The 25,746-nt window shown below is 38.5% G+C and overlaps 1 protein-coding gene across 5 annotated transcripts; it reads left to right on the forward strand.

Annotated features, from left to right (window-relative positions):
* On the forward strand, positions 1 to 24,014 carry PLEKHF2 (pleckstrin homology and FYVE domain containing 2). Of its 5 annotated transcripts, none has more exons than XM_063299523.1 (2): positions 1 to 127; positions 21,735 to 24,014. In XM_063299523.1, exon 2 carries the CDS (start codon positions 21,749 to 21,751, stop codon positions 22,496 to 22,498), a length of 750 nt encoding a protein of 249 aa, XP_063155593.1. In that variant the 5' UTR covers positions 1 to 127; positions 21,735 to 21,748; the 3' UTR covers positions 22,499 to 24,014. The 5 variants fall into 5 exon arrangements, with proteins under 5 accessions (XP_063155593.1, XP_063155594.1, XP_063155595.1 ...); XM_063299524.1 differs by having other exon boundaries at positions 2 to 119; XM_063299525.1 differs by having other exon boundaries at positions 27 to 123.
* The last annotated feature ends 1,732 nt before the right edge of the window (positions 24,015 to 25,746 follow it).

Genomic DNA, 25,746 nt, shown 5'->3' on the forward strand with positions numbered 1-25,746 from the left:
CCTGGGTGTGTTCGCGCCTCGGCGGGCGGGGCTTCGGTGGCGAGATTAGCCCCAGTGGCGGTGGAGGAAACCCGAGGAGAGAGAGCAGCCAGCCGCGGACCTGGAGAAGGCGCGCTTCGGTTTGTCAGTAAGCGGCGTGCTTGAGCGGAGGTGGCGGGGGTCCGTCGGGAAGCGAGGCAGATAATAGAAGCGCCCAACGGAGGGGCGGCGGAGCGCAGGAAAGTTTGTCTCCCGGTCGGAGGGGGATTCGCGGCCATGTTGGGGGAGTTCCTCGGCGGAGCCCGGGCAGCCTCGGTCGTGAGAGGACGGGAGAGGCAGGACGGGGGCTCTTTCCTTCTCTTCCTCTCTTTCTTTCTTCCCTCCGGTTGCTCGTGAAGGGAAGGTGCCTTCGGTTGGGGCCGTTGAGCCTCGGTGGGGGCCGTGGGGGAGTTCAGGTATCTCCAGACCTCTCGTGTCGGGGCGGCGGCGCCTGATTTGGCTTTGGCTCGGGACGCCTAGCCGCAGCGAGGGTGGCGGGGGACCTGCGGGAGAGGGGCCGAGCCTTGGAGAGCTCTTCCCCCTCGTGACAGCGCCTTTCCCTCCAGTGCCCCCTTCCCTGGGGCGCCCTCGGAGGACCGCTCGCGCGAAGCGGGAAACGAGTCGTCCCTTCAGTTCTGCAGCCGGATTGTCGCCTCAGAGCACTCTCAAAATGTCTCCATAAAGAGCGGTGGGAGCGCCTCTTCGGTTCTTCGTTGCGCCTTTGACTCCCGGGCCGGAAAATCGCGCGCTCCGCTTTCCTCTCGGTGAACGAGATAACATTGTTTTTCTTCCCCCACTTTCTCCGGGTCAACGGGCCGTCCCTCCCGATCCCTCCGCTTTTTTTTTTCTTTTCATTCTGGCACTAGAATCAAAAACTCCCGTGACCAACATTTCTGGGGAGGAGAAGGAAGTCAAAAAGTCCGTCTGTAAAAAAAAAGTACGCGTGTGTTGCGTTTCTTTTCTCGCCGAGAGTTTCGCGATGGAGCGCGATTGTTTTTTGTCAGGAGGCAGGGAACTTCCTGCGCCTGTCAACAGGGTTAGCTAAGACGTGGATTCCACTTTGAAGAAAGTTAGCTCTCCTGTATTTAGTTTTGTTTTTTTCCTATGAGATTGGGCCTAGCTGAGGAATTAGCTCTCAAATGCCGGCATTAAAAAGGTAACTGCCTCCCTAGATGCCCTGGAGAGAGAGGGGGTACCAGTCTCTGTCCTTGTCCTTAAATAAAAAGGCTGGTTCCTTATCAGCCTTAATTATGTTTGAAATTTCATTTCCTTATTTATTTAGGAAACTCAAACCTACGTAACCTCTAAAACAGCACTTAAGGTGAGGCAGAAGAATTAATATTTACAAAATATGAGGTTGCACATTAAAAATCACCCAAAATAAAACACTGTTACATTATCAGCAAAACTGCACTAGCTGGGTTCATTCAACAGACTAAATTACAATATAATTGAGTGAATTCAGATAATTGTGCTTTAACCAATGAACTAAAGTTTTCTAAAGTCCCAGCTTACATGTTGTATAAACATAACCCCATTTTTAAAGGTACAGCTGTCTAGAGGTGGTTTTGTAAGATGCTTAAGTAGTACTTACAGATGGACATAGTTCATTCAAATGGTTTACTTTTTTTGTTTTACAGCTTTCAGGCTTTCTGTAGGGTTGCTTTTTGTTAACCGATTTATATGTTAGTTAAAACAACAGTTCTTGTTCATAAAAATGAACCAATATTTCAATTGCTGTACTGATTTTAATGCTTTAAACTAACTGATAATTTCCTTTTTTCTGTATGTATAGGTTATCTTACAGTCTTATTTAAGTGTTTTAGTTTTAGAAAATTACTCTAATTTCTTTTATTCAATAGGACAAGAACTGTGGTTGTAAAAATGTATGTGAAATTGAGTAAACTATCTTTGCTGGCCTTTTTTCAAAGGGGAAATTCTTAACCATTTTTTTGCCCATAGTATATATTTTTTGTACTTCTGCAAATTTTGGGTCTTCACAAACCCTTTTGCATACGGATGTTTTGGCTACAAAAGCATTTCATCTGTACATAAGAAATAGAAGAAAATGCCAACCATTGGAGTACATAAGATTAACATAAGTAAATGGGCAGATTCTTGTTCTAGTAGATTGCAGCATGTGTTTCAACTATAGGCAAATAAAATATAATGAATAATTGCAGTGACCTATGTTTAGTTTTGTTTCCTTTTAAAAAGATACTGCTGAGATCAGCATTTCTTCTTACAAAAGCATATTCACATATAGATTTGTCTGTGAGTTTTAGCCATTGAGTGATCATTCTTGCAGCTTGTAGTGAAAGCCTCTGCTTTATATATAAACCAGGTAAGTAGCTTACAAATTAAAATTTGTGTGCTATGATAACAAAAAACATAAATAATGAATCTACTATTATCATCTAATTATTGCAATAGCATAGACTTTGGAAAATCATAAATTTCATTTGTATGACTGGCTATTTTTTTCTACCTGTGAAATATGGATGCATAGTTTGCTGGCTTTGTTGTATTGCTGCAGATAATCAGAAATCAGTTTAATAGTCTCTAATTCACTTGCAGAAAGGGAAATTTTATGTCTGTTGTATCTGTTTACTTTTTATCTGTCCAAATATTAGTAGGCTGTTAGCAGAAACAGCCAGTGTACCTGTTGATACCTGTTGCTGATATCTGTTGAACAACATCTGTATTTACTGTATCACCATGTGACTGCCATTGTGTCTTTGTAATCTGAACTGGTTTATAAACACCATATGTTGGTTTAAGAATCTGATCCACACTCAAACTCAGAGGTTTAAAATTAATCAGACTTTACTGTTTTGCCCAAATTGGACTACTGTGAATAAGAAAAGATCTTAAAACGTTCTGTTTTAAGGTCTTGGTTTTTTTAACTTGGTAATTGTAGTTTCCTGGTTAATGGTTAATTGAAAACTTCCTGTGCATTGCAAAGAACTTACACTTCGGTCGGCAAATGGGTCACACACATAACATACAGTAGAATAGAACTTAAAACAATTAGAGTAGTGCCAATCTGAGTATTGCTTTCCTAAAATACAGCTAAAACTTAAGTTAGGCACTGAAGTTCCTCTTGTGCCAGTGCACGTTTTAGGAAAACATTTAATAATAATCTTGATGAAAAGTGAGACTTTATTAAGATTAACAGGAGGACTGGAAAAACAATAGATACCTCCAATATTTATAATATAGAATTTGGTTAGATTGATTTCCTTTGTCCGTAATAATATAGTACATTATCTTATTTGTAATGGAAAATCTGTATTTTTTAATCTCAGTCATGTCCGATTCTTGGAGGCTTCCTGGACAAGTTCCTACAGTTTTCTTGGCAAGGTTTTTCAGAAGTGGTTTTTCATTGCCTTCTTCCTAGGGCTGAGAGAAAATGACTGGCCCAAGGTCACCCAGCTGGCTTCATGCCCAAGGTGGGACTGGAATTCACAGTCTCCCAGTTTCTAGCCCAGTGCACAACAACGTATTTTAATAAAATGGATTTTATTTTAAGAGATGAGTAGTGATCAGAAGTTCCACTGCAGAATACTGGGAATTTTGGGTTAGGTTTTTCATTGACTGAATTCTAGCTCTTTCAATAGATGCCACTATTTGGTTGTTGCTGTCCAGAAAATGTGGAGAACTGGTCCATAGAATCGCCTGGAATTGGACACGATTGAATGGATAGCATCATAATCTTAATCTAAGTAGATATCTCCTAACTCTAAAAAAGAAGAAAGTAGAAGTACATTTTGAAGACGGTTAGTGTTGATTACATCTTGCATAGTTCTGTTTAATTCTTCAAGCAGCAACTCAAAAGTAACAGTAACAAAACAGTGACAAACAGTAACAGAAGTTCTACAGTAACATTTAAAAAAATTCTTAGAATAGTATATTAAATTTTCACTTAGTTTTATAACTTAAATACTCTTTTGGATACAGATAATCCAGTTTGTTCCTCACATTTATATAGCTGCCCATCTCACAGAATGTGATTCTGTGTGGCATACAATAAAAACAAACATTAAAACACTCCTTAATAAAAAAAAATCAATATTAATTATTATTATTAGTTTACTAGACTGGTGAGTTCTTTCGAATATTGGCCAGTCAGATATCTTTGGAAAACTCAAGGTTTGGGATTCAAAGATATTTTGTCACCTGAACATGCAAGTTTCATTTAGATAATAGACAAATATAATTTATCATGGCTTAGTTTCTATTTGAGAGCCAGTTTGGTGTAGTGATTAAGGCACTGGGCTAGAAACCGGGGACTATAAGTTTCAGTCCCACCTTGGGCATGAAGCCAGCTGGGTGACCTTGGGCCAGTCACTTTCTTTCAGCCCTAGGAAGAAGGCAATGGCAAACTACTTCTGAAAAACCTTGCCAAGAAAACTGTAGGGACTTGTCCAGGAAGCCTCTGAGAATTGGACATGATTGAACAGATAGTTTCTATTGGTGTTCTCCCACAACAGCTTTCAATATAAGACCTTAATTTACCAGTCCCAAATGTGGATATCCTATGGCTTATGAAACAATTTATAAAATGAATAATTTACTCTCTACTACTGAGTTATTTATTTTTAATTGATTGTACTTCATTTAGTAAATCTAACTGAAGTACAATCAATTACTTGCAGTTTTTACCTGCAAGAATTGCACAATGTGATGAGAGACTGGGAAACCTGGAGAGCTTTTATTCATACAGCCACCAAAAGTCAGCTAAGATTTGAGGGGAATATAACAACATGTTATAGAGTAGGAACTCTTTTTTCCCCCCAATTGGGGTGTATATTTTTTTAAAAATTGTTTTTGACAGTTGGTAGCCTTAGAATGATTATGCCATTTGAGTAGTAAGCCTGGTTCTTCCAGTCCATTCCCCTCCCATTCTAGGTATGTTATCAGAAGACTTAAATTTTCATGCCATAAAGCAGTGGCAAATCTTGTTTCATACATTTGATTATGTGTTCCTGAATTTTGATAGGGCAACTGTTGGTTGAGGTGCAGATAGAGGGACATAATGACCCACAGGCATTCTTTCCTGCTGTGGAGGAAGATGGATGCTTCTCTTTCTTTTTCTCACTCATATGAAAGATGAGGAAGATGGATGTTTTTCTCTTTTTCTTTCTCACTCGTATGATTTACACTGAAAAATGAGTTAATTTCCAGATAATTCCAATGTAGAATTTAATATTATACATTCCTATTTTTGTCCAATTTTGCTATTAAATCATTTTCCAAAATTTGAATGGCTTCACTATAGTTAAAATATTAATCTTTCATGTCAGTTTCAGACCTTATCTGCATTCTGTAACCTGTCAGATTCTTAATGGGTACATTCTAGCATAATACTGAATGGTTTAACCTGGATATCTGTTTTAAGTTGTGTGGAAATTCGTGAAGTTATTATTGGTTAGTTTATCTTCTAAATGCACTTATGTGTTGTTTAGGAATCCAAATGCAAATTTAGAGATATCCAGGTCAGATAGCTATGTCATTTATACAAACAAGGTGTGGCCATGAAGTGGTCAGTGAATAATGGAGATGTTCCCTGACTCAAGCTATATAATACCTACTCATCAAGCACTCAGTGAGCTGAAACTACCATGGCCCAATTTTTAGAGTTCCTTGTTACTACACCGATTCTGGAATATTTGAAAACTTGAAAGTATTCTATTTTGCCTGTATTTTCACAGGAGGAAAACTTAAGGAAGATCCCTGAGCCTGAGCTCCACAGGAAGGTAATCAGAAGAACTGAGCCATATAGTGACAAAAGAAGAAGGGCTAGGCAGTATTGACAAATTGAACATCAAATCATCAGGCCTGATGGCATCCAGCCAAAGGTTGTTGAGGAGTTTAAAGCTGACATTGTGGACCTCCTAACTGTAATATACAACCTCTCTATATACTTTCTGTATTTGAGGACTGAAAGGTGGTCAATGTACCTCCAGTTTTTACGAAGGGCTCGCAGGAAGATTTAGGAAATACAGGCATGTCAGCTTAACATCTGTTCCAAGGAAGATATTGGAAACTGCTATTAAAGATAAAATTACCACATGTTTGGAGACACAGGTCTTGCTCAGATACCCAACATTGCTACATTAAGGAAGGTCCTGTCTAACTAATCTACTACAGTGTTTTGAGGGTATAAGTAAACATGTGGATAAGGGCGAGCCAGTAGACATCACCTACTTAGATTTTCAAGATTAGATTTCCCTCATCAAAGACTTCTCAGTAAGCTTAATAGCCATGGAATAAAAGGACAGGTCCTCTTGTGGATAAGCATCTGGCTAAAGAATAGAAAACAGAGTAGGAGTAGGTGGATAGTTCTCAGAATGGAGGGTTGTAGCTAGACACTCCTCCAAGGTTCTTTCCTAGGATCAGTGCTTATTAACATATTTATAAATCACCTGGAATCAAGTGTGACTAGGTGGAATAACCAAGTTTGCTGATGACACAAAATTGTTCAGAGTGATAAAAACAAAAATGGACTGCAAAGAGCTCCAAAGGGATCTCTCCGCATTAGGGGAATGAGTGTCAAAATGGCAGATGTCCTTCAATGTGTGCAAGTGTAAATTGATGCCAAAAATCCTAACTACTCATACAAACAAATGGGATCAGAGCTAGCAGTGACCAATGAGGAAAGAGATCTTGGAGTAATGGTGAACAGTTCAATGAAGATGTCAACACAGTGTCCATCTGCTCTTTAAAAAAAAGACCAACAGCATGTTTGGATAATAAACTATTGAAAATAGAAGATGCCAATATAATAACACCTTATATAAATCAGTGGTGCAATTGCATCTGGAATATTATATGCAGTTCTGGTTGCCACACCTCAAAAGGGATATGGTGGAGCTAGAGAAAGTTCATAGGGCAAGTAAGATGATCAAGGGGCTGGAGCAATTTCCCTATGAGGAAAGATTGCAATATTTGGGGAGTTTTGGTCCAGAAAGGAGGCAAATGAGAGGACATGATTGAGGTGCACAAAATTATGCATGATATGGATAAAGTGGACAAGGAGACACTAGTTTCCCCTTCCCAAAATACTAGAACCAGAGGCTACCCAATGAAACTGAACCCTGGAAGAATCAGACAAACAGATTTTTTTTTTTCACAACATGTAATTAAACTTTGGAATTTGCTACCATGAGATGTACTGGTTACCAGCTTGGCTGGCTTAAAAAAAAAAGTTGGAACAATTCATGGAAGTCTGGGGATCAGTGGCTATTAGCCTTAATGGCAGTGACTGCTTCTGAAAGCCATCTGCTGGGAGACTAGAGGGCTTCAGTATACAGTTGATGGGCCACTGTGAGAACAGACTGCTGAACTAGGTGGGCCAAGGGACTGATCTAGCAGGCCATTGCTTGTTAATGTCATTTTGGCTGGCATAATGTATAGAGGTTCTTCCAAAAATTGGAGATTATGGGCTTCTCCAGACAAATTTGTAGATAACTCATAAGAGAATAACATGTCCCTCTTGTCCCATCTTGCTCAGTTGTTGGATCTGTACCTCTTCCTGGAGAAGCCATGTGTGTTAGTCTTAATAATTGATTCAAGCAGATGGCAACATGACTAATCAAGATTTGCCCATTTGGAAAAAAAAATAAAATTGAACTTAAAATAAGACAAGGGTTTAGTGTGTCAATTTACTTTTTGTTTTTTTGTATTGAGCTACTGGATCCCTTCTTGTTTTGGTTTGTATTGTGTTTTTGTTTTCTTTTTATTTATTTATACAATTTATAGCCTGTGCAACTCCCAATTAGAAATAATTAAAAATAAAGAAAAAGTACAAAACAAAGCAAAAGAATTGTGAATGGCCCCAGAAACATCATAAACCACAGAAAGTCCATCCAACCTTTCCTCTGCCCAGAGCCTGGGAGAATAACTGGGTCTTTAATAGCTTTCTGAGTGTCATCAGGGTGAGTTCGAAGTTATGACGGTGCTGAAAAAACAATGTGATGGTATGATTGCCATTATAGACAGTATGCCTTGCCCTGTCCCTGACCTGTTTTTCTCTTCCTCCACTTGCTGAGCGGAGAGATTATAGAGGAAGGGATTACAAGAGGATAAACGCACACAGTAGGGAATACACATTGAAAGGAATGTGGTGATGCCAGCAGCCTTGAGCATGCTCAGGGTTGGGAGCCACAAGCACTCTACACAGACAACCTGGTGTATTCCCCATTGTGTGCCTGCTTACTCTCTTGTAATCCCTTCCTCTACAATCTCTGCTTTGTGAGGGTGGGGGGAGAGAAAAAGACTCAGGCACAAGAGAAATTGCCTGCAGAAATCGTTTGGTTTTTTCTCCCTCTGCTTGCAGAGCGGAGAGATTGGAGGGGAAGGGATTACAAGAGAGCAAGCAGGCACACAATGGGGAATGCACTGGGCTGTTTGCACAGTGTGCTTGCTGGCACCACCGCATTCCTTTTGATGTGTATTCCCTATTGTGTGCCTGCTTACTCTCTTGTAATCCCTTCCTCTCCAATGAATGTAAATACAAACATTAATTCCCTTCTTGCTAATTATCCCAGTGCTGGGTGAGCATTCCAAAGGGCAGATGTGTGGTTAGGAGGCAAAAGAAGCCTAAGGTGTAAAACTGATTAGTCTTGTCAGTTTCAAGCCAGCTATCCCAGTGCAGGGTTAGGGTTAGGGTGTATTCAGGGGTGAGCATTCCAAAGGGCAAGGGAGTGAGGAATAGGAAAGCACAGTCGTGGTCACATGATTTTTCACTTAGCAACTGCTTCAGTTAACAGAGCTGCCAGTCTCTATTGCGGTCGCTAAATGAGGATTACCTGTATGTACCTTTAGATATGTATAGTCTGCAGTAAATAGAGTAACACATTAAAACATCTATTAATATAGGAATCATAATACAGACCAGATCTCTTTCTAAAAGAGAATTGTTAGCATAAAGCAGCAGAACTTTCAGAGAAATTCTGGAACTGCATCTCTACTCAGGGGTGCTGTGCATGAATTTTTTGTCTCTTTCTTGGATTTGGCTGTAGTATTTGTATTGACAAACATCAGCTGCATCATGATGGTCACTGTTTCCTAAAAATCCTCTTATACAAAACATAGGCGCTGATATTGATCCTGAAATATGCTTTCTATAAAACCAAACCAGGGCAATTTATATTGATAAAATATTTATGTTTTGTTTTGTAAATCTGTAGGCTGCCCATCTAATATACATGACTCTGGGCAGCTCACGATTAAAACAGAATAAAAAACAATAAACAACCAGAGTTAAAAACAACAAAAATTATACAACTTTATTTTAGAGGAGTTGTGTAAACCAGGTTTTGTGTATGTGTGTGCATATGCTCAGTTTGTCATGTTCACTTGTTTTATGCATTTTCAGTTATTAACAGTTTTACATTTGTATATATTATTCTGCTTGTATAAAAGTATTTGAGAAGCTATGTGTACTTAGAAGCAACTTTAAGAAGGAATTTAACCAGCTTCAACCATGGCTGCAAATGTGAGATAGAAATGTCCTAGGGTTTGTGCTAAATATAGTTAATACTGATGCATTAAGTATAGTTATGGGTGACATTAACTATTGCTATTGGTTAAGGGATGCAAGCATTGTGATTGCATTACTCCGAGATGATTAGATTAAGCCTAATCTAGGGCTTTCCAGCAAGTGCTGTAGAGCAAAAGATTCCACTTCAGTCCCTGTAGCTAAGGGGCACAGATACGGAACAGTAATATAACAAATGCTTTAAGTGGTACCACTAAGAAAATTATGAGGAAAGTAAGCAGGATCTAATTTAACTTTTTATGGTTAGTACTTAGATTTCTTCATGTTAGGATAAAGCTAAACCCTTTTCATATATAATAACCTGATTTTCATTTTGATTTTTCTGTATAGGTTTTCTAGAAAATACTTGAATTGATTTCAGTGATTGATATTCATCCTTTAGCAAGATATGTACATGAATTTAAAATTTCAGTGTAGCAAATTAAACGAAGAACATTATGCGATACATTTATTTTATTGTGAATGTTTGTGTAATTCTGTATAATTCTGCCCTTTGCTTAGATTACATCCATATCAATGTATGTGGTAGTGATTTACTAATTACTTTCTTATAAGAAACTTGTTGAAAACCTACTCTGTTAGATGTACCATATAAATGAGCATCTGTAGAGGGGGGTCAAGAAAAGTCAAAATAGTGATTGAAGCACTTGTGACTACCATCTTGACTTTTTTGACCCTTCCTGTGGACAGCACTGACAACTGATTAATAGAAGGAAGAAATGGAAAACATGCATCTATATGTAAAATATCTATTCAGAGGCAATATAGTGTTGAAGGTTTGTACTGGACATCACTTTATCTTGAAACTGGTGACTGATGCTATGAAAAGATTAATTATCACAGTTTTGTGGTATGACAGTGTGCTGTTCCTCTCATTAGAGGGTTGCTTTGAATGATCTTGTAGAAAATACTGTACTGATGTATCTGTTCCCTTTTCAGTGACTTTCAAAACTTTTGGTGAGCTTCTGTATGAAAATGTGAAATAATAGTTTCTAGACCTCTAAATGTGCTTCAAAATGCAGAAAAAAGCTGAGGACATGGTTACATACCCTGTGGCTTCCCCTTAGTAGAGAATTTTGGTTTATATTTACATTCATTTGCTAGATCTGCTTTCTCGACTATTATACCGTGTTGTGGTTCTGGTTCTTTTAAGTTCTACCTTTGTGGTAAATCTTGTCATGAGATCTTAGTCCTATTACTGTGGCAATGGGCAATCCCCCCTCTTTTTTTACAGTTCCCCCCCTTTTTTTTCAGCTACACATTTTGCCAGGCACAAGCTGGATCAATTCAATTGTTAGCTTGTATAAGTGGGTATATTATTAGGCAAAAAAAGGGCTACAAGTATGGAGCAGTTGCTCTGATAATATAAAGTAAAAGTTTATTTGTGAATGTCTCTGACACCATTGCTATCTGAAAGAACCTCTTAAAGAATGGATTTTCGTCTTTTCAAACTGTGCGAGGGTGTTAGACAAATGTGTGTATGTATGTAAACATTTCTATATTGGCTATCACATTGTGCAACTCCAGGCAATATGCAATATTAAATTTGTGGTTACAGTGTCAAATACTGATAAATAGACATTATTCCATAAATGAAATGGTCAAATGTCCACCTTATTTTTAAATTTGGTAAGGCAGCCAGGGACGAGGTATAGGTTTCCTTGTGTGCTACTCAAGTTAATGTCATATTGTTGGTCATTCCTGCTCAACACTGCTATTAATCTTTTTGATATGATTTAAAAGAGAAAGGTCTGTATACAGTAAGTAGCATCAAAGTCAGTGGAGGATCATGAATTTGTTACAGTACTGGAATGTTGTATTGCTGCAAAGCCTTCTCTGTAAAACCAACTTTTTGTGGGTATTACTAATGGAACTTTCCCAGGTAATCCCAACATTGTGATCAGATTGTGGAAAGGAGGTACCAGTGAAGTCTTAAAATACAATATTTTGAATGCTTAGAAATTAAGTAATAGGAGATTGTTAGTTGTTCTTGAGTACAAGAATGTTAATTGAAATTAATGAAGAACCCCAGCTATGTAGGGAAATTAATTTTGCTATAGAAATTATGGGGATTTAGTTGTATGGTTTTCCATTTACCTATTTCTCACTTAATCTGGTGTGTATTATCTATGCAAGAAGATGCCATCAGCCAAAGAATTTGGCATACTAATTCTGCATGTGTGCAGACATGATAATGAAATTGCAAGGGATATAGCCCATACATTTGTACTTCCCCCAGCTATCTTCTCCTTCCCTGCCCTTCCTCACTAAACATAAAGTTCTAGACCAGGGTTTCTCAGCCAGGGTTCCGCAAGAAGCCACTAGGGATTCCCTCGGAGATCAGGATTTATTTTAAAAAATTATTTCAAATTTGGGCAACTTCACATTAAAGAAGTAAGTTTCATTCTTTATTTTAAGTTTAAGAACACTGTTAATGCATAGATTCAGGCGTACACATGGAACGAATACAATAATTTTGTCACTTGTGGCCTGTATTTGAGCCTGAATGTGCAGGGGTTCCCCAAGGCCTGGAAAATATTTCAAGGGTTCCTCCAGGGTCAAAAGATTGAGGAAGGCTGAGCTAGAAGGTATTTTACTCACATTCAAGTGGCCTTATTCAGGTCTCTACTTAGCATTTGCAGATCAAGGATGTTGGAGTGGCTTTTGCCTTTGCCTCTTGTCTACTTTCATGACTCATGGGAATTGTCTCAACAGCTCTGTGAAGTACTGTCAAGGCAACCAAAGTTCTGTCATGGCAGACATATGGAATGTAGCACAAATAATCTTTTTTAAAATTAAAAGAAAAAATTGGTGTATTGTGACTACTATGACAAATATTTTATATCAAAATGGCATAACCTCTTATTCATAGTAAGTTTGATTTGTGACCTGCTACATTGGAACTACTGAAAACAGGGTGTTATAGGAGGACAGTCATGTTAGTCTAAGTTGGCAAGAAAACAAGGTGGAAAGCCAGGTAGTTATCAAAAGAAAGTATTCTAAAGTTCTTAGAAAAGATAATAGTAAAATAATGCAGAATCCTTATAATGTACATATAAACAATAACCTTTTAAAGCCTGAGTTAATACTGTAACATTTCTGGACAAACTTCTATCCAGCTATCCACATAATCAGACACTCATTTTTTCTTTCTTGTGCATACCTGGCATTTAAGTTAGGCTGCAGTAATTAGATAATAATGAATACTGTATGTGTTCCTTCTTAAATAATTGAAGTATACACTGAGCACTTGCTTACTGCTAAGTGGATGAATAATTGATTGAAAGTGCACAGAAGTAAATTTAACATGTTTCTATAGATTATATAGTTCTATTCTTGCCTTCTTGGTAGGTCTACTCTAATTTCATTTTATTGCATTTTTCTCCTTCCTTTCCTGAGATGGTTTATTGGTAATCTCCTTCCATATTTTCCATAAAGTCACCCTGATAGTTAGATTACTCTGAGGGAAAGTTCATACATTACAGTAGGCCATAATGTGGCTTGTCTGGTTTTGGTTTAATGTACAGTATTGTATAAGCCTGGTCATTATAGTTTGTAAACTGAGGTTTATGGGCATCAGTGAAACCAGCCATTGTGGCTTATTCAACAGAATTAAAATAAATCATGGTTTAATGCATTGTGTGATGTTAGCCTAGTGACAAACTCATCAAGGTTATCAGTGAGTATCAGTTAAGCAAGTATTTTCCTGGATTCTAAAACTTCCTGGAAGCAGGTGGTGGTTGTCTACGAATGTAGCATTCCATTAATGTAATTGTAGTTTAGCATCATAACAACCCTATTATCTTCATTTAAAACCCATCTGCATGCCACCTGTATGCTTATGCATGCTAAAGTGGTGCTTTTTTTCTTTGACAGGAAAAAAAAGTGGCTGCATTAGGTAATTGGAACTTTGGGCTGTGTCTCTGTATTTGAATAAAAGAATTATTAAAGAACTGATGTTCAGGTCATAGTTCCTTTATTTCCTTTGTCCATTCCCATTTCCCCAAAATATAATTTCTAACTGATAACATTTAGTTGTAAACACTGAACTCTTGACTCTATAAACTAGGAATTTTAAAACTCCATATTCTGGATTGAATCATAATTTATATTATGCCCTTGTGAAGTGAATAATTATAATCTTGGTCTCTTTAGTCTTCAATTTTACTTATTTATGCTTTCTTCTTTCTGTAAGATATTTAACAAAAATAAAAGTCAATTTCTCCTCTTCCTGTGCTATAATCAAGTCAAGTTCCTGAGGTTTAGGTAGGTAAATTCAACACTGAAATAATGAGCAAAGTCAGATTTTGCAGATGTTTTCCACATACCTTGGATAAAGTTGTATTTGTAATTAATTTGTATTTAAGAAAAGGGTTGGACAGTAATACTTTTTCTTTCCAAGGTTAGAAGCAGAATTGATTAGAGAGTTCAAATGGCCTTTTCAGATAATCTAGTCTAGTCCCTGATCAGTGAAGGGTTCAAGTGTAGCATTCCTGACATAATTACTGAGGGAGGACATCTGGATTAAAAGGAGATCAGTGCTGTATCATAAAGTGTTAGTGGTGTACTTGGGGTTAGATGTGAAAGCCCAGAAATAGGGGGTTGTGCTCTGTAGGAATAAATGAGAGAATAACTAAATTGGGGTCTAGTAAACCAGTGTTTTTCAGTTTCAGCAACTTTAAGATGTATGGTCTTCAACTCCTAGAACTCTCTAGGCAGCATATTGGCTGGGATATTCTGGGAGTTGAAATCCACACATCTTAAAGTTGCTGAGATTGAGAAACACTGTAGTAAACTATTCAGTGAAAATCAGGGAGAACTTTACAAGTCAAAGTTAATATCCTTTATTGGTTATATATTAAAGCAGTGGTCTTCAACTGCTGTGCTGCCACGAAAGGTCTTCAGGTGTGCTGCATCAGTGAGCCACAAGTAAATGACAGGAAGAAATGGAGGCAGTCCACCCCTGGTGATGTCATGGAGATGGGCTTCTGCGTAGCTGCATAGCCAGAACCCCGCCTCCATGACATCACCAGGGGTGGACTGCCTCCATTTCTCCTCCCAAGCCCCAGCAACTTGTGATGTCACAGGACTTCCAGTTTAACAACCTGAAGTCTGGCTTATGAGATGTGTGACTGCACAAGTTAACATCTTGTCAGTGTGCTGTGAGATGAAGAAGGTTGAAAACCACTGTGTTAAGGTATAGGAATAATGATGAGTTTGAACTTAATATGTTGTTGTTGTTTATTCGTTTAGTCGCTTCCGACTCTTCGTGACTTCATGGACCAGCCCACGCCAGAGCTTCCTGTCGGTCGTCAACACCCCCAGCTCCCCCAGGGACGAGTCCGTCACCTCTAGAATATCATCCATCCATCTTGCCCTTGGTCGGCCCCTCTTCCTTTTGCCTTCCACTCTCCCTAGCATCAGCATCTTCTCCAGGGTGTCCTGTCTTCTCATTATGTGGCCAAAGTATTTCAGTTTTGCCTTTAATATCATTCCCTCAAGTGAGCAGTCTGGCTTTATTTCCTGGAGGATGGACTGGTTGGATCTTCTTGCAGTCCAAGGCACTCTCAGAATTTTCCTCCAACACCACAGTTCAAAAGCATCGATCTTCCTTCTCTCAGCCTTCCTTATGGTCCAGCTCTCGCAGCCATATGTTACTACAGGGAACACCATTGCTTTAACTATGCGGACCTTTGTTGTCAGTGTGATGTCTCTGCTCTTAACTATTTTATCGAGATTTGTCATTGCTCTTCTTCCAAGGATTAAGCGTCTTCTGATTTCCTGACTGCAGTCAGCATCTGCAGTAATCTTTGCACCTAGGAATACAAAGTCTTTCACTGCTTCTACATTTTCTCCCTCTATGTGCCAGTTATCAATCAAGCTGGTTGCCATAATCTTGGTTTTTTTGAGGTTTAGCTGCAAACCAGCTTTTGCACTTTCTTCTTTCACCTTCATCATAAGGCTCCTCAGTTCCTCTTCACTTTCAGCCATCAAAGTGGTATCATCTGCATATCTGAGATTGTTAATGTTTCTTCCAGAGATTTTAACTCCAGCCTTGGATTCCTCAAGGCCAGCTTGTCGCATGATGTGTTCTGCATACAAGTTGAATAGGTAGGGTGAGAGTATACAGCCCTGCCGTACTCCTTTCCCAATCTTAAACCAGTCTGTTGTTCCGTGTTCTGTTCTTACTGTTGCTACTTGGTCGTTATACAGATTCTTCAGGAGGCATACAAGATGACTTGGTATCCCCATACCACTAAGAACTTGCCACAATTTGTTATGGTCCACACAGTCAAAGGCTTTAGAATAGTCAATAAAACAGAAATAGATGTTTTTCTGAAACTCTCTGGCTTTTTCCATTATCCAGCGGATATTGGCAATTTGGTCTCTAGTTCCTCTGCCTTTTCTAAACCCAGCTTGTACATCTGGCAATTCTCGCTCCATGAACTGCTGAAGTCTACCTTGCAGGATCTTGAGCATTACCTTACTGGCATGTGAAATGAGTGCCAGTGTTCGATAGTTTGAACATTCTTTAGTGTTTCCCTTTTTTGGTATGGGGATATAAGTTGATTTTTTCCAGTCTGATGGCCATTCTTGTGTTTTCCAAATTTGCTGGCATATAGCATGCATTACCTTGACAGCATCATCTTGCAAGATTTTGAACAGTTCAGCTGGGATGCCGTCGTCTCCTGTTGCCTTGTTATTAGCAATGCTTCTTAAGGCCCACTCAACCTCACTCTTCAGGATGTCTGGCTCTAGCTCACCAACCACACTGTCAAAGCTATCCCCGATATTGTTATCCTTCCTATACAGGTCTTCTGTATATTCTTGCCACCTTTTCTTGATCTCTTCTTCTTCTGTTAGGTCCTTGCCATCTTTGTTTTTGATCATACCCATTTTTGCCTGGAATTTACCTCCAATGTTTCTAATTTTCTGGAAGAGGTCTCTTGTCCTTCCTATTCTATTGTCTTCTTCCACTTCCGTGCATTGCTTGTTTAAAAATAATTCCTTATCTCTTCTGGCTAACCTCTGGAATTTTGCATTTAATTGGGCATATCTCCCCCTATCACTGTTGCCTTTTGCTTTCCTTCTTTCTTGGGCTATTTCTAGTGTCTCAGCAGACAGCCATTTTGCCTTCTTGGTTTTCTCTTTCTTTGGGATGTATTTTGTTGCCGCCTCCTGAACAATGTTGCGGACTTCTGTCCATAGTTCTTCTGGGACCCTATCTACTAAGTCCAGTCCCTTAAATCTATTCTTCACCTCCACTGCATATTCCTTAGGAATATTAGTGAGCTCATATCTAGCTGATCTGTGGGTCTTCCCTAATCTCTTTAGTCTGATCCTAAATCGTGCAAGAAGAAGTTCGTGATCTGAACTACAGTCAGCTCCAGGCCTTGTTTTTACCGACTGTACAGATGTCCGCCACCTTTGGCTGCAAAGGATGTAATCAATCTGATTTCGGTGTTGTCCATCTGGTGAAGTCCATGTATAAAGCCGTCTCTTAGGTTGTTGGAAGAGAGTGTTTGTTATGCAGAGTGAATTGTCTTGGCAAAATTCTATCAGCCTGTGTCCTGCTTCGTTTTGTTCTCCCAGGCCATACTTACCTGTAATTCGAGGTGTCATTTGACTGCCCACCTTAGCATTCCAGTCTCCTGTGATGAAAATAACATCTCTTTTAGGCGTGTTGTCCAGTAGGTGCTGCAGATCCTCATAGAACTGCTCTACTTCAGCTTCTTCAGCATTTGTGGTTGGGGCATATATTTGGATCACTGTGATGTTAGATGGCTTGCCCTGAATTCGAATTGAGATCATTCTGTCGTTTTTTGGGTTGTATCCAAGCACTGCTTTAGCCACTTTACTATTAATTATGAAGGCTACTCCATTTCTTCTGTGGTCCTCTTGTCCGCAGTAGTAGATCTGGTGGTCATTTGATGTGAAGTGGCCCATTCCAGTCCATTTCAGTTCACTGACGCCCAGAATGTCTATCTTTAATCTTGACATCTCACCAATAACCACATCCAATTTGCCCTGGCTCATAGATCTTACATTCCAGGTTCCAATAGTGTGTTGATCCTTAGAACATCGGATTCGCCGTTCACCACCAGCACCGTCGGCCGCTAGCTGTCCTTTCGGCTTTGAGCTAGCTGCGTCATCACGTCTGGGGCTAGTTGAGCTCATCCTCTGTTCCTCCCCAGTAGCATTTTGACCATCTTCCGACCTGGGGGTCTCATCTTCCGATGGTATACCGACATATCTCTGGTTGTACTGATCCATTTAGTTTTCACGGCAAGAATACTGAGGTGGGTTGCCATTACCTTCCCCAGGGATCGCATTTAGTCTGACCTCTCTGTCATGACCTTCCCGTCTTGGGTGGCCCTTCACGGTTTAGCTCATGGCATCATTGAGGTGCTCAAGCTCCAGCACCACGACAAGGTAACGATCCTTTGCTGAAGGAACTTAATATGGGAAGGAAAATATGACTTAATAGGTATAAGGTCTGATGCAGTTATTTTCACGTATGGAGTACAGCAGTTGAGGGATACTGATGGTTCACAAGAAAGAAAAGCAATAGAACAGGAGGTGGAATAGCATTGTATGTTAAAAAAATTCACATCTACATACAAATGTAAGTAATGAACATCAACAGGAATAAAATCAGGGCAATTTCACATTCCAACTCATCAGGAGCAATTTGAAGGTAATCTGTGAGTGTCTTCACTTCTGCTGATCTGAGATGCTGATAACAAAGAGTGGCTATCAGTGCCTGTCCTAGACTGCTGTAGGTCCTGCAAGAACAAAATCCCCTTCGCTCCTACTCTGTGTAAAAAAGAGAGAAGGAAAAGAAAAAAAGACCACAAGTGAGCCTTCTTTGCTGAAGAGAAGGAGGAGACTTGACAAAACACTTTCAGTCTTGCTGCTTGGTCTGGGTTTCTGAGGAGGAACAACAAATCTGTCAAGCTAATATTCCCCTTATGAAAGCTAAAACTCAGGAGCTTGGAGAGGTGAGCCAAGAGTTCCCTCCGGTGGGGGAACAGAGCCATAGCATTTAAAAACCAGAAAACAACCTAGCTTTGTGTACAGTCATTTCAACTCCACTGCAACTGAGCTGGTGCTGGAGAGTTAAGCCATGCTAATTGTAGGAACACAGGTGCATGGAGCTACTTTCAAACTCGTTTAAAATTCTCATATAGAGAAATGCCTAAGTAGAAGGATTGAATAAAAGCAATGTCCGTTGTTGATGTATATGACCGTTCATATATGTAAAGAGAAGATGTGGATTTCGGATCTTTCAAAACATGAAAAAGTTGTTAGGGATGTTTATTACCCTGACTTCTGTTGGGGGACAAACTCTGCCATCATAATCTCTCTAGCAAGTTTCTGACTTCTTTTGTTACCTTGCTTCTTCAGAGGATAGGGAAAGGCACAAGAGTATGAAATGTCTTTGACCAAATCCAACATATTATGGAAGGCTTAATAAACACAACGGGAATAATGAAATTTTGGGAGGAAATATAACACTGGAATTCTTGATTTTGAGGAAGATTGAATCTGAGTGTACAGGTATACAGATGTCAGGTAGAAAAGTCTTTCTCAGCCTTATGCTGTATACAGAAATCTCTTGATTCTTTTTGATGGCATGAAATACTAAAGTGAGGTACAGTTGTAAAACCAGCCTAATGTCCAGTAATTCCATCCTGTCAGATAGTGTTGCTTTCTCATAAAAGGAGGTAAATGAGAAAGTCATTATAGGCAGTATACTAAAACTTGGCACCACATACTAAAATAGTAGAACAGGCATACCTCTTTCTTTTGGATGGGTGTTTCTTATTTTAGTGTTTAGAAAGGTCCAGCAAACCTTTTTCTCAGGATAATTTCATTCATCACAGGAATAGTTTTAATAATTTGCAAGCTATATATTTTCTTTGAAAGCAGCTGAAAAATAGATGGAAGGAATTTCATTTCCTTTACTTTTTTGGCATCCACTTTTCTAGAATACTTTGATTATCCTGATTTGAAAAACACTGCTCACAAGGTTGTTATTTTTCAGTCAGAACCCCAATTAAAGTTGCTATCGAAACTGAACAAATATGGTCTGTATAAACATATTAGGTTCCTTGAAAATTCTTTTGTTTCTCCTTCAACAAGTGCTAAAGGAGATTAACCTATTCAAAATTTCATCAGATCTGACTGATTACCAAACCTCCAGCACTTATACTCTGATCCTTGCTTTTTCTTTTATTATTCAAATTCAAGAGGCTGCTGTAGTGTATTGATTTTGCAGGTACTATATTCTCATTTCCCAGTTCAGGTCCTGTTTCTGTCGAGCAGCTATACAGTGATGTAAATACTGTAAGAAGCATTAGACAAAGGAACCAGAAAGAGGAAACGTTATAATTCTGACTTGAAAGCCATTTTGAAATCTGAGCTTCCAGTTGGAAATAGTGATTTGTCAGATTCAGCATGGAAAATTAATTTAAAAAGTGGGATCCCTATTAAGCCATGCCATGGCCCTGCTCTGTACTGAAGTGGCTCCTGACAGGCCCCCTTTGCCTGCCTCCCGTCTCCCTCCCAAAAAGGTTTAATTATTTTTTAAGTTTGGGGCTGCATAGGATCAATGATTATTGTTAATTTTACAAAAATTTCAATAAATTAATAATAATTGAAGTTTAAATAAGTTTAAGCTTTAGTTCAGCCAGGGAAGAAGCAAAGAATGGTGAAAAAAAGAAAGGGGCTATCTAAGTGCTTTTTGTATAATGCTTTTTTTTGTCTTTTACGTTTTTATTTCATTACAATTTCAACTCCCCCCCAAACTGAAACAATTTTAAATGCTACAAAATATTGATTGTAATTATCAGTTATCAGTGACTAGCAAGCTTATGTTTTAATCTGTAAGCATGTACATGTAGACCCAGTTTGGGGTAATGGTTAAGTCTTCAGGCTAGAAACCAAGAGATTGTGAGTTGTAGTCCCACCTTAAGCACAAGGCCAGTCACCACTATTAGCCCTAGGAAGAAGGTATCAGCAAACCACTTCTGAAAAATGCTGCCAAGAAAACTGCAGGGGACAGTTGCCAGGGGTAAAAAATAATCTGAAGGAACAACTTTTAAGCATGTACAGTATGTGACATATTATACTTTCTAGTTTCTATACTTTAACTAAGAAATATGTATATATTCTACCATATTGCTTCAAATATATTTACAATTTGCTTGTATAGTGGCACACAAATTTGTACTTAGTTTGGGAAAACCAGCACAATTTTTTTTTCCTCCACACTGCATGTCAAAAATTATAGAGAACATCAGTGCATGGCTAAACGAAGTAAGAGGAAGGAGTGAGAAAATTTGGAAGGGGCACACACACACAGGCTACTCAAAGTGGAGTGGGAAGAGGAGAGAGGCATACTAGCCTTGCCTTACTTGCCTCACAAGACCTCTCTGGAATTGGTCTCAACTAAAATCTGGAACTTCCAATATGGTATGGATTTTGTTTCTGTTAGATCACAGTCTGCCTGGTTTGTTTCGTACACAGCCATGTCTGTGTTTTTGGTTAATTGAACAATTCAAATCACAGCTCTCAAGTAGCAATGTCCCTTACCAAATTCAATAAGGGTCTCCTCCAATACTATACTTTCAGCCCCACTAGGTAGACCAGACCCAGAAAGCAATTCCACAGGAAGGCTAAAACTACTTGTATGGAGATTGGCTATAACAACAGAATCTCGCAAGGCTGGTAGTGCTGCTGCTGCTGCTGCTGCTGCTCCTCCTCCTCTTCCTCATAATTCAGTGTATTAGGGAAGCATCTGCCTGAGCTGCTTCTGAACATTACCTTGTTTTGGATTTAAAAAATGCTTCACCCCCTTTTGCCTAGGTAATGATTCCCACATGACTCCCTTAAGGCCAACCTCCTTATTCTCTATACCTACACAGGATAGAAAAACCTGGAATAGAAAACCTGTCTCCCATTCTTGGACTGCTTTTTGGTTTTTAGTTGATGCTAGAAATTCCCTCTATTTTTTGAAAGGATCCTGTATGTATTGAAATAGGGGGTGGGGAGGGGATATATGACAGCTACATATGTTGTGCTTAATTTACAGCTTTTGGCTGAACAGCTGCAGTGCCTTAATAGTATTTTTTATTCTGTGTTGTAGGAACCTAGTGAAAAATGGTGGATCGCTTGGCAAACAGTGAAGCAAATACTAGGCGAATAAGCATAGTGGAAAACTGTTTTGGAGCTGCTGGTCAGCCTCTGACCATTCCTGGCCGTGTCCTCATTGGTGAAGGGGTATTAACAAAGCTGTGTAGGAAGAAACCAAAAGCAAGGCAGTTTTTTTTATTCAATGATATCCTTGTATATGGTAACATTGTTATCCAGAAAAAGAAATATAATAAGCAACATATCATTCCTCTGGAAAACGTCACTATTGAGTCTATCCAAGATGAAGGGGATTTGCGGAATGGATGGCTTATCAAGACTCCAACTAAATCTTTTGCAGTATATGCTGCTACTGCCACAGAAAAATCTGAATGGATGAATCACATAAATAAATGCGTTTCTGATTTGCTGTCCAAAAGTGGGAAGACGCCCAGTAATGAGCATGCAGCTGTCTGGGTGCCCGACTCTGAAGCCACTGTATGCATGCGCTGCCAGAAAGCGAAATTTACCCCTGTGAATCGTCGACACCACTGTCGGAAGTGTGGATTTGTTGTATGTGGACCCTGCTCTGAAAAGAGGTTTCTTATTCCCAGTCAGTCTTCCAAGCCTGTGCGAATCTGTGACTTTTGTTATGAATTCCTTTCCATGGGAGAGATGTCAACATGCCAGCCCACAAGATCAGACTCTTACAGTCAGTCTCCAAAGCCTCCTTTAAATGACATATCAGATGATGACGACGATGACGACAGCAGTGACTAAGTAATGGAAGATAATGCTTCAATATTACAGTTGGTGTTTGGACTTGAGTTGTTGTATGAGAAGCCTCTAGTTACAAGTTCTTCTGAGAAATTTACCGTAGCCATTAAATTTGCCTGAAAAACCTTTGAATCATATGTGCCTCAGTATTTGAATCTCCTAAATATGTCATTACTCTTTCTGCAGGGATAGACTATTGCAAATATTTTCCAGCCACGTATACTTGATTTTCTCTCTAAGAGTGAATAGATCAGCCACTCCTTCCCCTTCTCTGAACAGGAAGATTAGAAAATATAGCACACTAGTTTTTCTTTTCAGTCTGTACTAACCAGCGTCCCATACTATGAGTTCTTTTAATATTAGAATGGGGAAATTAAACCTGCATGAAGCTGTGGTAGATTGGTTAGCAGATTGAAAAGGATGTCTAACCAAACTTTGAAACTGATAGTTTATTTTGATTCTACTTAATATAAATTCATTCTGAAATGTTAGTAACTTTTAAAAAGCAATGCAGAATGTCACATACCAAGCAGTGCCTTGTAAAGACTACACTGTTGCAGGAACAAAATAACCTTGCATCCTCTGGCATGCGATAAACTAAGAAACAGTTGGTGCTGTTAGGATTAATTGCTATTGTGTAATGGGACTTCAGTAGCAAGGACTGTGATTGCATCCCTAGAATAGAGGGCTGTCCAGCAATTCCTTGCACAAAGTCATTTTCATTAAGATGCTAGGTGAAGACACATTCACTACTATTGCGCAACAATTATTGTGAGGTGATCACAAGTCTAATGCTCCCACAAAATGAATAAAACAAATGGGGGCTTTTAAGAAATTAAACTTTCACATGGATTTGGTATCTAGACTACTTTCAAACGTATGATATTTTTAAATGTTTATAAATATCGGGTATGATTATTTGAAATTTTTTGTCTCAGATCATGTTATTTGCTGCAATGTTTTGATTTGATATTTAAATCCTTAGCTAATTCACTAACCTTTTTAAACTTTAGGAAGTGGATTTAAAAAATAGACTGTTCTAAAAGCACAAATTGGGAGAATGGGCTAGCTATTCATTTGAAAAAAAAAAACCCGTATGTACACAGCTGACCTCAAGATGTAAACGAATTGCAGGTGACTTTATTTTAAATATATAAATCCAAGACATGGACAAATAGTACAAAAAGGTGTTTCCAGTAAAGAATTTACTTTTTACAATATTCTTTCTATAATGGTGTCAATTTTAGGGAAATGACAACTTAGTTATGACGTTTTGTAAAATCCCAAGACATATCTCTATTTTTATATAATAGTATGTTTAATTGTTTTATGTAGAAGTCTCTTCACAGTATTGTGTGGGAATTCAGTAGCACCTGAGAGTTTATAAATAACATGTTGAATACTGTTTGTGCAAAAATTATATTGAGTAATGTGCTTAATAAGTCACAGTTTCTGCAGTTTTCTCTTCTGCCTGTTTGACTATATTTATTAAATAAACGATCAGATCTGCATCTGTGAACTTGTCTCCCACTCTATAATCTGGTTGGATAAAGGGGTAATATTTGACTTGGGGGGAAAAAATCAGATGGGTATAGCCATAAGGTGATGAAGAGTGGGCTCAGTTGACTTGCTTTGAGTCTGTGGAGCAACAGCAGCAGCAGCAGTATTGAATAGATTATGAGAATTCAGAATGATAGATTTCCAGTGGATACTGAAATGCCTAAGAGGAAAGAGCCCTTGTATGAATTCTGGTAGCAGTCCAGAGGGGTGTACGCTCATGCACATAATCTATGGTCTCCCACAGTTTTTTCCCCTGTTCCTTAAATCCTAAAATTCTGGGGATTTGAGAACACAATATTTAAAAGTTTCATTTATATTATAATAAGGGTATTTTTAATAGAATGACCATTTCCAGTGTACTAAAATATACGCAATTTCACTCAGATAATTAACTTTGGTGAGACTTGTCCTTATGCAGCTATGAGGAAATTGAAGGTTTCCTCTTTCTGTAAACCAAAGTTTAGTGTATTGTCTGAACCCTATATTGTGGCTAATCTTACAGGCAAACCATCTAAACTATAGAGTGAAATTGGATTGAGTTCAGATAACATGGCAAGCAAAAATTAATTTTAAATTTTTGAGGCTAAGATTAGAAGGAGGGGAGAGCATCTGGGGCTCACTGAAGCTCATTCTCATGCTAAACCATATATTTACTGTATGTCTGATCAAGGCCTTATCTTGTGTTTGCAATAGGCATTAAAGATGATTGCTTATCTGTGTTATAGTATTTCCATAATTACCACTGATGCTTGGAAATGGATAGTTTGAAGGATGACCTCCAGAGCATGCTCCTTTAGGAAGAAGCCAATGAAAGCATCATTGGAGTTGGCTGGATATATTACAGTTTATTTTCTACTGATTAGATAAAATCTTCCCTTCTCCATAGCCCAGATATGAACTGTAGGTTACCCTGATATAATTCAACTTTCTTAATGCTTACCTACATTGTGCAAAAATCTGTATTCAGTATGAATGTAATATTTATATTTGCCCAATTATCTTTATATGCTGCACATATGCTTCAGCACTTCCATTTATTTGTCAACAAGCTCTTTCTATCAACCCTCAAATCCAGTCACTGGATACAAATGAAATTTGGATATGTTGCAATTAATCCCTGATGCTGTTACCAATCAACATTGTAAAATAAAATAATCCTAGGATTAAGAGTATGAAAGAAGGTTACCAATTTTATGTTTCCGCTCATAATTTTATTTTGGAAGGTAATCTGTCTTGTGTATTAAGTCAAGCTTGCAAAAGGCTTAATAAATGATTTTGTAATTTTGTCAGACTGAGCTGTTTTCATTGCGTGAAACTGAGAACAATTATCAATAAGCAAGGTTTTTTCCTTGCTCCTATAGTATCTAAAAAAAGTTAGAAGTGCAATGTGAAAAAGATATAGTTAAACATTAGTTACAAGATTTGGAGATAATTTATTTCAGAAAATGAGTATGGTTTTTAAAATAATTTATCTTGGAAAAATGAAACTACCCTTACAAATGGCTGCATAACTAATGCAGATATTTGCAAATAATTTGCTTTAGCATTCCCTCCCCTCAAAAAAAAAAGTCAAATGTCACAATTCCGCACATATTAATATGGATTTGATACATGGGCTGAAATAAAGGCAAACTACTCCCTATCTTCTGTCTGGCTTCATCCTGACTGCAGCTTGAAGTAGAAGATTTATA

Source organism: Candoia aspera, chromosome 3 (genome assembly GCF_035149785.1).
Source record: "Candoia aspera isolate rCanAsp1 chromosome 3, rCanAsp1.hap2, whole genome shotgun sequence".
Classification (NCBI taxonomy): Eukaryota; Metazoa; Chordata; class Lepidosauria; order Squamata; family Boidae; genus Candoia; species Candoia aspera.